Source organism: Chamaea fasciata, unplaced genomic scaffold (assembly GCF_029207755.1).
Source record: "Chamaea fasciata isolate MVZ Bird 193981 ecotype frontalis unplaced genomic scaffold, bChaFas1.0.hap1 SCAF_2, whole genome shotgun sequence".
NCBI lineage: Eukaryota > Metazoa > Chordata > Aves > Passeriformes > Sylviidae > Chamaea > Chamaea fasciata.
Window position 1 is genome coordinate 102,507,785 of NW_027094087.1, and position 15,666 is coordinate 102,523,450.

Sequence of the window (15,666 nt, forward strand, 5' to 3'; positions counted from 1 at the left end):
TTATTTACATGGAATTATGCTTGTCTGAATTGGATTTTATTTGGTAAGAAATACCACAAGTTTGATTTTTTTTGTTTGTCTTGAATGAAAACTAAATCAGCAACAGATTCTGAAAGTCCTAGCAGGGGCAGTGGCAAGGGCCAAGGGATTATTTCTGATTGATAAAAGTTACTTCCAAGAAAACTTTTCATTCGAGGTTTGACATTTTTCAAAAGATAATTGCAAAAGTTTTAAAATACAATACTGGAACAAGAGTGGTACAGAAAAGGTGTTGCAAAATATAAAAATTAAATTCAAAAAAGAGAGAGAGGGGAAAAAATGGTCAGAAAATGTCAATCCAATTGTCCTGACAAACTGGCTGGAGTGTGGCATTGCCACTATCTAGGTTTGGCTGTCTCAGCAACGTGCTTTTAAAAATTTGGCTTCTGAGAGAAAGTGAGGGGAGAGGGGGGAGAAGGGAGGTGCAGGGAGACAGAAACTTGAACCTCCTCCAGGGAGTAATTTTGAATTTTCTTATGTTGTGTAATATTGAATACCTTAAAAAAACACCCAAAAAAACCCAACCAACAAAAAACCCCATTGTATCTTGGTATCCCGTTGATGCTGCTCTACAACACTTTGTGTCCACAGACACTCCAGAACAGAGACATTTTTCTTCATAAACTCCCACCTTGTTTAGGTGAGCATCTAATCGCCACCTTGTCCCCTGCCAGTCAGAAAGGAACCTAAGGTTTGATTCCCTCAGCAGACCCCTCCTTCTTGCCAGAGTGTTACCTTCCAAATAGAGAAATAAATACATCTCTAAGGAATCTGTCACCCTTCACAAGACAATACACAGAGGGGAAAAAAAAAATACAAAGATGAAACAAAATATCTTCTTTACCTGGTATTACGTCTGTGTTGCTCCTTACCTCTCCCTCCTGCAGTTGCAAAGAGGAGTCAAATCACAGAGCAAGTCTGCATCCACATGGGCAGTCAAACACACTCCCAGAATAGTCCAAACATGTCTTGTGTCTGACTGGCTGGAGTCATGATGGAGATGAAATATTCTCCTACAACTGATAGGGAGCAGGGATCTGAGGCTGAAACAAGCCGCTGCTATAACCATCAGCCTGGGCAATGGGATGTGTGTATTTCCCCTGTTTCCGTGAGTAGGGTTTTAATGTTCTGGTTTTGCTCCAAAATTAAAAATGGAAACTTCAGAAGTTTGCATGAAATGGATTTTTTTCCTGATCAAGTGAAGAATTAATAATAAATTAGTTATCATCACATTTTCAGAAATAAAGATATATGGTCTGAGGATGAAAAATACAATTATACTTGCAAGAAAGCTATGTACCTCTTACACTGCGTAATTATGAAATGTACTATAGAACTCATTAGTCATTACTATCTTTTTCTGCAAATGGAAATTATGACAATAAATAGAATGTCAGCTTTTCACTGCTGATTTGAGTGGGGTCAAGATTTTGCTCACTGATGCTATCCATTTTGTACACACTCTTACATGAAAACATTCACCTCTCATTTCTGTGAAGGTGATAGATTCCTAAACTGTACAAGTTTTCTCCTCTGCAAAGAAATTTGTTTTCTTTCTTTCCTTTTTGAGGTCGGAAATATGACAAAAGTGGAAATTTAGACCCTTGGTGGACGACTGACTCTGAAGAAAGATTTAAAGAGAAAACAAAATGCATGGTTAATCAATACAGCAATTACTACTGGAAGCAAGCTGGCTTACATGTATGTAAACCACCAGTGACTGAAAACAGTGGTACATGAGGAGTTTGGGTTGTTGTGCTTTTTTTTCTAAGTTCTCTTTTTAAAAATCCCAATGTATTGGGATATTAGGCTACCAACTTCATTTCTCACAACAAATGATTTTTTGAGGTGAATAATTGTGCTAAAAATTGTCTGTCAGGTTTCATTAGTCCAGTCAAATACCACTACCCACACTATGGTGACAGGGTTAAACCATTTCTCTCCATCACATAGTTTTGGAATCAGAGGAAGAAGATGAAGCCACTCAGTAGGGCTGGTCTAATTATTGTGAGCATGTTAAATGTCTTCTGAAGATGAGGTCTGTAATGAAAACTGAACAGTCACTCTTTTAGAAAGAAAATAACAGCATGTTAAATATTCCTTTAACGATTCTGCCTGTTATTTATTGCAACTATAAAATGGATGCAAAAGCCCTACTTTATTTCAGATTCAGCTCTTGCTATTTCTTCCATGTGTGCACACAGACCCCATTTGTATGTCTAATGAAGGGAATATGACAGCAGTAGCTCCTAGAAAAGGATTGAGAAAGAAAGTGCAAGGGAATTGTTTCTGTTTCATTGTCTATCAGAGGTATGGTCTTCCCTGAAAATGTGTACATTCATATGTGTGTCCAAAATGAGGATGAACAGGATACATCCCAGACATTCAGAAATGAATAGCTGAAATTCCAGTAATGTTGTCTGGGACATGATTTTAATCTTAGTTTTCAGGATAAAACACATACTCCAGTCCTCACTCAATTCTATCCCCTCTTACATACATTCTAGAAATACTAGTACATCTTTGCTTTTTAAGAATAGTGAGGCCCCATGAAATACTTATCAACAATTCTAGTGCTTTTTTTTTTTTTTCCAGGCTTGTTTTTTGCTGATCTCAGAGATAACAAAGCCATATTGTGTTCCAAACTGAGGTCCAGAAACTCAGACTTGAAATACTTCATAATAAGCTAATTTACAAATAAAAATTCTCAGGTCTATTCCTGAATATTTGTAGGACAAAAACTGCCATTACAAAAATGCCACTCGAAGAAGATCATTAAAACCTTCCCCAAGTATGTGGAAGAGCCCTTCCTATGCCTCTGCCATTGGCTTGGTCATCCTCTTTACCTTTTGCACTGTCTCTTGAGATAAGGTGGGTCTGAATTTCCTCCCAGTGTAGATACTGGCTTTGAAGTCCATGGATGGGTTTACTAGAGAGATCCTGTTACCCACAGCCTTGTCATCCCATTTCTTCTATATCCACAGGATAACCAAAAGCACTTTTTAGATGATAGAAGATTTTTCCAATTTTCTGCCATATTTTATGGCTTTTGTATGAAGAGCTATGCAAGCAAAGACCTTTTTTATTATCATTTTGGCCTGTCATTTACATCAATACTCTGCAGGTTTTTTACCCTTGGATGAATATTTTTCATGGATCAAGAAACCTATTTATTCTTCTTCTTTCTCATCTGGTATACAATAAAAATGTCTTCAGAAAAGAAGCCTAATGAAAGAAAAAGTGGATATAGAAATTGCTTCAGAGTGCAATAATCACATAAAGTCATCTCATCAAATACAGGGCTCATCATGGTCCCTGATCCCTGCCACAATCTCTCTGTGCAGAGTAGTCTCAAATACCTGATCCAGAGCTGCCTGAGATCAGCAGAAAGGATTCTTCCACTTTTTAGATGACCTGTGGCCCTATGCCACTGTTAAGTTACTCTGATCTTACACTCTAAGTCAGTCTCCTTCACAAGCCCAATGCAAGTAAATTGTGTGAGCAGGAAGGCCAGGGAAAAAGGCAGCTGTATGCATGCCTGGCCCCTGGTGTCCCAGCACCTTTTGTCCTGAAAGCTTCTCTCTCACCTCCATCTCCATCCTCCTGAGGGCAGGGGAGAGCTGGCAGGAAGGGTTGCACTTGCCTCTGTGGCTCCCATTTTTCTCATAACATTGCACCCAAGGCATCAAGTAAGATGTCCTGAGTCCACTCTGGGTGCTCCTCTGCCCTGAGTGTGGGGCTGTGCCCAAGTACCTGGCCATTCCCTTGGTGTTTTTACCTCTTCTTCTCCATTTTCACCTCTTCTGCCATCCTGAAACTGAGCCCTGTTGCCAAGCCCACTGTACTGATCTCTGTGGCATGGGAGAGCTGATGGCTGCAGCCAGCTTTGACCTTCAGAGCCCTGCTCAAGACTGTGCTCAATGATCTTGCTTATTTGAGGCACAGGAGAGAGGAAAACTGCTAATTACAAATACAGTTGGTAACACAAGGACCTCAGTAGGCTGGGTGAGTAGAGATGATGCTGCTCCAGCAGAAATTAGGATTTCTTTGTAACGACATTGCACTTGGTAATGCCAGGAGACCAGTTTCCTCACAAAGTTTATATAGTGCAGTTTCCCACAATACATTCTTGTTGCTATTGCTCCTGCTCTTGGAATCAATACACAGGAGAAGCAACAGGAATCTCCTCTGCAGATATTTTTAGAACACTGAATATACTACCAATTTTGATTTTGTCTCTGACAGTTATTTTTTAATTCTGCTTATTTATGTTATGACTTAGAAGTTATTTTAGCATCCCAGTAGTATATTAAGAGTTATGTGGAGAAATAAATATAGCCTTTTGGATAAAAGTTTAAGAGGCTACTGGATATCACATGTCACCAGATATAAACAGTCCTTTGGGGAAAATTACTGACACTCAGCTCAAAGATCAGGGACAGGATTCTTAAGTGCATTCTATCTACTATATTTTTGTGCTACAGAGATCTATGACCAGCGCCAGGATAACTCATCACAGAAAATAGTTTACTGGCAGTTTTCACATGGAAACGCAGTTTTCCTAACCAAAGTTGGTTGAAATTCACTGAGGTTGTTCTTGCCTTGTTTTACTTTTCCCCCTCTTTTTGAAGTTGATCAAGTAGGAAGTTCAGAAATGGGTCAAATGACTGACGATCTTTCCTTGTGCCAAGGTGAAAGGGAAGAGAACTTTGGCAGAAAACATTGCAGATAATGGAGGTTTGCGAGAAGCTTTCAGGGTAAGTAGATGAAAAATATCTGAGACATCGTATTATTAAAAAAAAAATAAACGAAAATCATAGCTGTGGTTATCTTCATGTTGCTGAAAGGCACTTAGTATCTCTTTCTTATCAGGCATACAGGAAATGGATTACAGAAAAGAGGGGAGGAGAAGAAGAGCCTTTACTTCCAGGCCTTGACTTCACGCATAACCAGCTTTTCTTTCTGAGTTATGCCCATGTGAGTAATACAAATGTGTTGCAAATCCCCGTCTATTAACCTGAACAATATGGAGTGCAGAGATGAGCTTGCTTGGTTTCAACAATCTGCATCATCCAAACACAAACTTTTGAGAGTATAAGCAGAGACTTCTTGACAATTATTATTTATTTCTCTTTCCTTCTTTGTCCTTAACTACCTATGGTGCCAGACCTGCTGAAATTATTCTTGGTTTTGCACAGTGTTGTCACAGCAACTTTCTTTCTTCTTTCGACTTCCCTGCACTAAAAGGGTCTTCCTGCAGGTATTGACTCCTCAGACTCTCTCAACTTTAACTAACACCATTTGTTACTCTGTATGCTGTTCGAGGACACTAAGCAGCAGTGAAGAAAGTCTTCATTTATTTTTTCCCATCTGTACACTAAATATACTGTAAAAAAAACTTTGATAAGGGATGTGAGTTTTTTAGAAAAAACATCAAGCAAGGGAGAGGATCAGAAATTTTTTATTTGGGTAAACAAACTGGGGCAAACTCCCTACATGAGGGGTAAAAGGCTATGAAACTTGCCAGCAGTTGAAGGAATGAATCATCCCAAACTGAAGAAACAGGACCCAGTGCAACCAGTCCTGGCTGAAAATAATTTCTCTGCTGAGAGTCAGTGTAGCAGTCTGTGGGCCTATGGCTGTTTCAGTTTGACTATATTGAACAAAGAAAATATTCCACTCTCATTGTTTATGCTGAATTAAGTTTCACCTCGTGTCAGTTTTTCTCCAAGAAAATTTTGAAGCAATAGGGAACATCTGGGCATCTTACAGGATCACTGCAGGAATCATATGTCCAGTGGTCCTTCACAGGGAGGACACATGCACAGTGAGAGCAGTGTATGCAAGGAATTATTTAAAATGTCAGAACTGTGTTGAGCCAGACAAAATTGCACTGAAGTCCACTGAAATCCTATGGGAAATCTGGCTTAAAGGATGTTTTTGATAGGAACATTTAATGTAGAGACTTAGGTACGGAAGGGACAGTTTAAAGGAGCTTTTTCATGCAATGGATAGAGTGTAAGAGGGACTTTCTATCTAACCAGGTTTTTTTGTCAGTTATGATTGGGTTAAGTATCTTATCAGGAACAGGGAACTGGGGACCACTGATGGAAATGTGGAAAATGTGTAATTTCAAAAGAAACTGACATTCCAACACGGCATTAATATGTCAGGTAATATAGCAGCAATTCTAGAGATGGTAAGCATAATTATGTGTTCCTTTTAGACACATTACATAGTTTTGAGACCAAGAAGTATGTTTGGTAATTATTAAGGTGTGAGATGCTGCAGCACAAGCTGACAGACAAGCTACCATTATAGAGAACTTCAAAAAAAGAACTAGTAAAGTGACTGTGATTAGATGACGGGAGTGTGTAGAGAAAAACAGTGGGTGGACACTGGATCTGTTAGGGGATTTGAAAAACAAGAATATGCCAAGGGAAAACTGCAGATTGGCAAAGGTGAAACAAAGTAGGAATTTATAGGGCCTTTCCATTTTATGCATTCTATAAGTAACAGGCATCTTAAGAACAGTGACATTACATTTTGCTTTACATAAAAAGCCATCCCAGATAATGTGCCTGTTTCTGGTTGGGTTTTTTGTTGTTGTTGTTTTTGTTTTGTTTGTTTGTTTGTTTGTTTTTTAATATTTATTTTATTTTATTAGGTAAGATGCAACTCCTTTAGACCGGAATCCGCGAGGGAGCAGATATATACTGGAGCTCACAGCCCCCCTCAGTTCAGGTAGTGCAAATGTGGTATTTCCTTAGTGTACACAGAATCAATCACTACAGAACAGAAGTGCAGAAATATAGCATTTTAGGAGGGGGTTAGGGGGAAACACAAAATTGGACTGTGCTCTTGGTTTAGATGGAAATTGAACTGGTTTTATTAGCTTATCTTTCACTATTACAAATGCTCTTCTGTAAAATTGAGGAGCTTGCATCTACCTTCAAAAGCATTTGAACCAGCGCACATTCTGATCCCTGTGATGTCCTGTAATCATGGCTTGAGTACCTAAAATGCCTCATCTATCACTTTCTTTCCCTAAGCAATTCTAGTTTAGAAAACAGTGAATCTAAGTAGGGTCCTTGATTTAATCTGTCTGAGTTCATTAAAAGCTCCTAATTCTTGACCTTGAATTACATTGACAGTGCAAAGCAAAACGCGCCCTGTGAGTTCAGTTTAAACTCTTCCATTGTCCTCCAAGTGACACTTTGCTTGAAGGAGCTGTGATTGTCCAGCCATGGCAGAGAAAGTCTGTCCTTGCCAAAGGGCCTCCCACAGGCTCCTCCAGCCACAGACACCCATGAACTCCCTGCCATGGGAAGGGGGAAAGTTTTAGAGACTACATAGGAATTAGGAAGTCAGAACTTGTTTTTCTGCTTCTTCACCAAGAACATTTTGGTTTTGTTGGGATTCATGTTGGTTGCATTTACTTAACTAAGAATTCTGTGTTTGCCCTTGGTCAAGTACTACATTACCGCTTTATTTGGACAAAGGATGTAAACTCCACAACAAAATTCACACAATACAGTGGATTATTTGCCTTCTAGAGAATCCTACCATTTTCTGTTGACTAAAAGAGTGTTATACCAGCTAGTGAGGGTAAAAGTAGTGCATATGCAATTATGTGTGCCTTTTAACATTGAAAATACATCATGACAATAAGGACAGGAGCATTAGGCTGACCTTCAGCCTACAGGGATATTCTTTTCATAATTCCTACCTTTGTTAAGATTTTGGTAAAGTAACCATCTGTTGTCTTTTAAAATCCTCAGGTTTATTTACCTATAGATGTATTTATATTCTGAATCCTTACATAGATACATTCCCATGAGATGGTGATATACATGGAACTCTAAGGATAGAGTATTTATTAGGAAAACTTTTGAAGGCATCAGGCTATTAAAGAAAATTTCAGAGAAGTTTAGATTAATTTGAGATCTAGAAAATGTAAACAAAAGTTTTTCTTAGGTTTTGTGCAAGATACTGTGAACTGGCTTCTGTTTCAGAACTGAAGAAAAGCACTGGTGCTTGTCTCGTCTTGCAAGTCATATCAGCTGGGCTAACAAATTATCTATTTCTCCCAACTTGGTTTTATTTATGTCCCAAGACCATTATAAGCGTAACTGTAATACAGCTAGCTCCAACACTGACAGCTCTTTCTGTCCAAAAATCTCAAATGGCCCTTTTAAAAGTAATTATAAAAGGTAACAGTAAAAATTATAGAAATGAGCAACACGTGTCTTGAGCACAGGTGTGTGCATCTAAACTACTCACACCAGTTTCTTTTCACAGTCAAAAAGGAAATGGCATTTTAAAAGTTTATATATATATATAAATAAATGTTTCAGCAGGTAATAAATTTAAATTACTTAGACTCTGCAAGTACATCTTTCTATCGATTACCAAGGGAGGCTAGCGTGACCTGCTCAAGGAAAGGTGTCTCTACTATAATTCAATGGGATGAAATCCAGACACTCCACTCTGATTTCAGTTAATGTGTGGCAATATCAAACCATGGGTAGAAAAGTGGCATGCATGCACACATAAAGATTTTTCCACTGGATAAATTCTGGGTTTATTTGTTTTTAATTGGCAGATTTTCAGTATTAGCATGTGTCTTTGCTATTTTTGAATGCCAATTTCAGATTGAAATCCCTGGCATGGCAGGCAGAACTCCCACCAACATCAGCAGTTCTGCATGACCAGCTCTTGCTGTTCCAGTCCCTGAATATGTATCTGCAATTTTTTTACAGTAAAGTTGCATATCTTATTTGAAGGATAGCCTAATTTGGTAATCTTCCCTACAAAACTGACCTTTAGGCATTTTTGTGCCAGATGACTGCAAATTTTCTTACTCACATAAAGTCTAATCAATGTAATAAGAATATTTTCTACCATGCTGAGCTGCACTGAGAAGCTGATTGTCTGCAATATAGAAAAATGCCTCCCCACTGCATAACAAAGGAAAGGTATACAATTACACAGTAGATATTTTTCTGCTTTTAACTCAGAAAACTCTTTAATACAAGTTTCAGGTTAGTGAATCCCAAGGTGGTTAAAAGCATAGGGAAAAGCAGCAAAAAACACAATTGCAATCTAGCAAAGGTAAAATAATAGTTTCTGACTGCATCAAATAATGCAGACGTGGAAGTAGGAGCCAAGGATGACTGCATGCGAAGACCAAGCTCTACCCCTATGCCTGAAGGTGCCAGTCTGGAATGCAAACACATTGTCCAGCTTGTGTCAGGCAGGGATGTGATGCTCTTTCAGTATCACACCACCTGTGGTAGAGGCAAGAGACCTTGGGAGCTGGTCAGGGCAGAAGGCTCAGAAAATATATTTCCAAAATATCTGAGGAGTTGAGATGCTCACAGGTGCAAGGCTGAGCTGCCCAACAAGAGGCTGTAATTGCCCCCTGACCCTGCAAAGTCCCAGGGACCCAGTGGGTGTGGGGGTGTGTGGGTGGGCAGAGAGTGTTAGGAGAATCGGTAGCCACATGAAACCACTGCCAGCACAACCCCAGTGGGTGCTTACATCCTCCTGCCTGCTGCACTTCAGCTGTCATCAGCAGGGCTGGAAGAAGGATTCTACCCTGCACAGCTACTGCTGGTCTCCCATCTGTACTGCCAGGAGTTACATCAAGGGTTACCTTAGAAAATTGTTCTAAAGGACACAGTATCACAAAATGCATTTGTTTTTCATCGAGTTTCTAGCAAAGCAAGATGTTTCTCGAAGCATGAAACAATATTTGCTTCATATTAACTTTAACTGGGAGCCCTTCTCCTGGACCTTTTGGTTTTATTTGTGGAAAAAATCATATGAAAGCCTGAAAATTCAGCCCGAAGGAGAAAACATTGAAACACTCGCAGACCTGTAGTGTTTGACAAAAGGCAACCTGCATGTCAATCACTTTTCTCTTTGCAGGGTAATTGGAGCCATGAGCAACTTTGAGGAGTTCCGTAAAGCTTTCAATTGCGCGGCGAACACGACCATGAACCGCGGGGCAGAGTCCTGCCGCCTCTGGTAGCTGCTGGTCCCCTCCAGCTCTTCTGCCAGCAGCAGGCTGCAATGTGAACTGCTCAAGACCATTGCCAGAGTTTCAGAATGATGGTCTGAAATCTGGAGAGGTGTTATTACTTCAAATGCATCTTCCTCATCCATGCTGATGGTCTGCATGGATCTGATCTGTCCCTGTTTAGAGCCTAGAAACATTCCAAATAGAAGAGCTTCTCTTTAAGTGTAATAATAAAAACTAACTCCTTTCAACCATAAAACTACTCCTGCTCATCTGCAGTTGCACTGCTGTTGATGGATAACTGCCATTATCAATTCTAACTCCTGATTTATAGTTGAGCAAGATGTAAATGCTAAAATCCAGTTTTAATCTATTGCTCTGCAGGGGTTCTATGCAGAATGCTCCCACACAAAATTTATTCTTTCTGGATGAAGAAATTCATGACCTGCTATAAAGCCAGCTCTGATCTGCTGCGTGATACTGCATTTTCATAACTTAAGCTGTCACAGCCCAGCATGCCATAAATGATGTTGCATGATGTAAAGACACAAGACTTTATATAAGTTCAGTTTAATATGTCAGATTAGTGCCTCTGGTTTTGGAACAGTTTCAAGCTGAGAAAGTTCCTCATGGTATCCATCTGTAGGACTGAATCATAAAGGATACTTGTCAAATCGTGGCCTCTTCTAATTTTAGAACAGTTTATGATAAAAATCAATGTATGGTGGAAATCAGAGGCTCTCAGAGGGAATTCCCAGCACCACAATACTCATAAATATTGCAGAATTTACCCCAGATTACATTGTAGGCAGTTTTTCCCCAGGGAGGGTTTTTAGCTTGTGCTGAAGATAGCTTCATATATATTTATTTTTTTCAGCCAGAAATACTATATCACTTTTAAATGATGGCTTTCATAGTGTCTGGGTCTTACATGGCGTTGTAAGGAGTGTGCATGTTTGCCCTCATGTTCTGAATGGAGCAGGATGACTTGTGATATTAAGGTAAGAATATGTGACAGAAAAACAGAATACCAGCATCATTTGACTTGTCTGGATAAAGAGAGCAATTTAGGAGTAGAGGACTTAAAAATACAGTAAAAATACAGACCAGTTGAGTTTTCAATTTGATTTTTAAGAATATGCATGAAAAGATATTTTTTTACAGCAGAAAAACTTTAACACATAACTATTACTGTGGGAGGTGGGATGGGAGGTGAGGCAGGAGGCACACACAGCTCCTTTTTTCCTAACAAAAATGTACCTATATAAGTGGTATATATTTATACCGTCTGCATTATTTCATTTTTACATGGTGGAATTTTTTCAAAAGGAGTTTCTTTAGGCTGATTTAATTACTGCAAATCCATATTGGTCTCTGTGTGTATATACATATTTACAAAATACAATTTTTATATGCTTTAATTTTATTTTATCAGTATTGAAATGTTAGTAAGATAAACTTTTTTTACAAGTATTGGTCTAATACTGTTGGATAAGGACTTGGTTGGACGGTCACATCCAGAAGGTGATTGTCAATGGCTCAGAGTCCTAATGGACATCATTGACAAGAGGTGTCCCTCAGGGGTCCATACTGACACCAGTGCCATTTAATATCTTCATTAATGACATAGATAAAGGGATCAGGGCACCCTCAGCAAGTTTTCAGATGACACCAAGCTGAGTGGTGTGGTTGCCACACCTGAAGGATGGAATGGTGTCCAAGGGGACTTGGATGATGAGAATTGGCCCTTGGGAATCTCATGAGGTTTAACAAGACCAAGTGCAAGGGGCTGCACTCAAGTCTGGGAAACTCCTTGTATCAGCATAGTCTAGGAATGAACAGGTCAAGAGCAGCCCTGCCTAGAAGGCCTTGGGAGTGCTGGTGGGTGAGAGGCTGGACATGACCCAGCATCAGGCATTTGCAGCCCAAAAAAACCCACAGGGTCCTGCGCTGCATCCAAAGCATTGAGGGCAGCAGGTCAAGGGAAGGGAGAGGAGGCCACCAAGATGATTAGAGGGATGGAGCACCCCTCCTATAAGGAAAGGTTGTGAGGATTTCGATTGGTCAGTCTGGAGAAGGGAAGGCTGTTAAATTTCAGCCTTCAGTACATGAAGGGAGTCTACAAGAAAAATGGAGAGGGACTTTTCACAAGGGCATGTAATGCCAGGACAAGGGGGAATGGCTGTAAACTGAGAGTAGTTTTGGATTGGATGCTAGGAGGAAATTCTTTACTGTGAGCGTGCTGAGGCACTGGAACTGAAATGTTCAAGGCCAGGTTGGATAGGGCTCTGAACCACCTGGTGGAAGTGCAAGGAGGTGTCCATGCTCATGGCAGGGGGCTGGAATTAAATGATCCTTAAGGCCCATTACAGGCCAAACCATTATATGATTCTGATTCTATGATTGTCCAACAGTCATGGTGGAGGAAGGTTTTCTGAAGCCTACTAAGTGAAACAAATTGGGTTATTTTCCTGTGTGTCTTTAGAAAGTAGGGGGACATAATGGAAGTATAATTTATGGAAAAGGACAGGATCTCAAACTACCTTCCAGGAGGCAGATATTCCTGTCCTCAAGGCTGTGTTGCCACTTCCGCAAAACAAAATATTGTAATTTGGGACCAGAACATTCTTTTATCAATTTTTCCCTGAAAAAGTTAAAGTTTTCTTAAGAGGAAAGAATTTTCCCTTCCTTCATGCCAGCCCAGTTCCTGAGTTCCATGGATTACAGATTATCATTTTAATTGCCACTACTAAATTCTTTTCCTGGAGGTGTTGTTCACATAAATAGTGGTGGCAGTATTTTCATAGAACTTTTCCTCAAACAAGCTGGTATGGTTCTTCAGCAAAGGAATACTGTTTGCTGGCCAATGGAAAAGTTCCTAAGCGAATTGTGTATGTACTAACTTCATTTCTGTGCTCATACAAGCACTGACATGACTTGATGTTGGCTGCTTTGGATCAAGAGCACAAAGTTCAGGCTTGACATCTTGGCCCAATTAAAGGTAGTACCAATATGGTTGTTGTTCTCAGAAAAAGAAGGACATCAACTCAGGCACTTATCTAAATTTTCTAAATTACTGGAGTGTAAGAAGAGGATTTCACAACAGTCAGCTCTGGGTTTTCTAATTTTATCTCTCAAATCAAAGATGCATTTGCAAGAGTTCCTCTCTCATGGTTATTTTCCAGTGGGACAGATGCTGTCATTATGTGATTTATGAAGTTGTTTCCCTGTACTGGATAGGATTTTTTTCTAAAATGTCTGATGTTTATTGCCTTAAATGTCACACTTCCTGCTCCTTGTTAGGCTCTGGTCTTTCATGTTTAATACAAGGGATTTCTGAATGATGGTGTGCATATTTTCAATGGCACAGGAACCACTGCAAACTCTTTCATCCTTGCTGGGGAATCTCCTGCAGCAGGCAGGGGTCAGGATCTGGGGTGGGGGAGAGGAGGGAGCTCGGTGTTTTGGGGACACTGCACTAGGAGAGAGGAAGAGAGGGCATGACCAGATTTTGTACCCTGATTTTGGCAGCTGAGAGGGTACCCACACACTGCCAGGGGGAAGCCAGAAGTCTTGCTGCTGACTGGTATGTTCATCAGTAGTATCCTATTTCAGGAAATTCTTGCTGTTGACTCAGGTTCTTAGTGTCTGGGATTTAGGTCTTGCCTGTGTCCAGACTAGGACCCTGGCCTGCCTCACCTGCTGCTTTTTTACCTCAAACCAAAGAGTTGATCGTGCAGTTTACAGTTCACTTTGGATAAGCTGCTTAGGTACCATTTGGAAAGCAAAGCAGAAGGTAATTTAAAAATTTCTTAAAACTTTTGTCATCAAAGACAGGCAAGACATTAGTGATGGTTTGTGAGGGCTCTGCCCATTGCCTCTGTTTTATCAGACCACCTGGCTGTGCTTTGGTTTTGTATTGTGCCTCCTGGGTCTGTGCCAGCAGTGCCTTCCTGCATTGCTCTCAAGTTCCTTTATTGCATCTATGCAAACAAATCCTTCACCATATGTAGCCTTTTCCCAGAGGTTTAAAATTGTTATTTTGCTTGATTTTCTGTCATATTACGAAGTGTTTCTTCCTGTTGGCTCAGTAATCTACTTCTTTTTCAGTGACCAGGAGGGGAAGGGTCACCTATGAATGAAATATTTTTACCTTTGTAAATCTGAGGAGACATTTTTCTACTGTGTAGAGATAAAGAAACAGCTTCTACTCCTCTCCCATGTCTCCTTCTTCAAGTCTTAGAAATACAGAAACCTATTCTATTCTAGTTAATCTAGTGTGGGGTTTTTGTTTGTTTGTTTTTGTTTGGGTTTTTGTTTTGTTTTTGTGGTTTTTTTTGTTTTGTTTTTGGTTTGGTTTTTGTTTTTTTTTTTTAAAGCCTGAAATGCTAGTTTTTACACTGTGAATATTTCTGTATTGTGGAAGACTTAGCTCTCTGAAAAGGCAGCTGTGCTATTCACCTGTGTAAACTCCTTAGGTAAATAAATGATGTCCAAGCTGGGTCTGGACACTGAAGGACCAAAAAACTCAGCTGCATTATAAAACTCTGCCTCATACCCTGTGCAGGGGGAGGTTGCCATTCTTTAGGGAGGATAACTGTCATGTCACTAATTGGTTGAATAATTTATAAAATAATCAGATGGGTCTGCATATAACTTTTCATTGAGTATTATTCAATTACAGGCTTGGAAGTATATCTCATAATAATGTTTTATATACATAAATATATATATATATACACACATGTATCTGTCAGTGAAATGTTTAAAGCCTGACCACTCAGGAGGCAGAACTATAGTGATTTAAAAGGCTGTTTGTGTTTAAATCTTTTTTATCTGATTTTTATTTACTGGTCAGTCTATTGTACATTTGAATTTTTCTACTTGCATAGTACATGGATTGACTGTTTTAAAGACAACTGTGTTAGCAAATAAAGCCAAAGTGATGAAGAATTTTCCTATGCTTGCAGTATGGCAAAACCTGCTTGGCTTGGCACTGTCCAACTCTACAATATTACTTCTATAATATATAGTCTTAATGAGATGTAATAAAGAGCATAATGATGTGGCCCCAGGTTCTCAAGACTACTTTTACTGCTTGACAGGCTAAGGAGGGGTGAGAGATCTCCTCTTTCTGACAGTTGTGTAGGCATAGTCAGCCAGAGTATAGGCTCCACTTGCCCTCCTTATCCTGCTGGAGGCAATTGAAATTAACATCTGTTGAGCTGTTGTGGATGAGGGCTGGATGCTGTAAAAGGTGCAGAAGAGCAGAGAGCAGAGCTGTCTCAACCAAAAGCCACTGAAAGAGAGTGAGAAAAGATCTGCCTGCCTGTCAGCCTCCCTCTTCCCCAAGTCCATGCCACTCTCTGTTTTTCAACTGCCTTAAAGCATTTTCCAGAGGAGTTTTGGATAGGATAGTCCTTGTGCTGCGGCTGAGTTTGAACTTCAGCTCAGCACACAATGCACTTCATGAGCGTGACTGAGCACTTGTTCAAGGGCTGTTTGGGCACAGGGGCTGTGCTGGGGCCTTATCCATCACCACCTGGGCTTTTCTGGGCTAAGTGCTCCATTTCCTGGGCTCTGCCCTGACCAAGTTTCCTCAC

General features: G+C 39.9%; 1 protein-coding gene across 1 annotated transcript in view; it reads left to right on the forward strand.

Moving 5' to 3' along the window:
* PHEX (phosphate regulating endopeptidase X-linked) overlaps positions 1-10,590 on the forward strand; it is a 96,417-nt gene extending 85,827 nt beyond the window's left edge. Inside the window, exons 18-22 of the mRNA XM_066177513.1 lie at positions 1,610-1,740; positions 4,731-4,796; positions 4,912-5,016; positions 6,707-6,783; positions 9,973-10,590. Coding sequence (XP_066033610.1) covers positions 1,610-1,740; positions 4,731-4,796; positions 4,912-5,016; positions 6,707-6,783; positions 9,973-10,075 — 482 coding nt within the window. The 3' untranslated portion in view covers positions 10,076-10,590. The remainder of the gene's footprint in view (positions 1-1,609; positions 1,741-4,730; positions 4,797-4,911; positions 5,017-6,706; positions 6,784-9,972) is intronic.
* Positions 10,591-15,666: the final 5,076 nt, after the last annotated feature.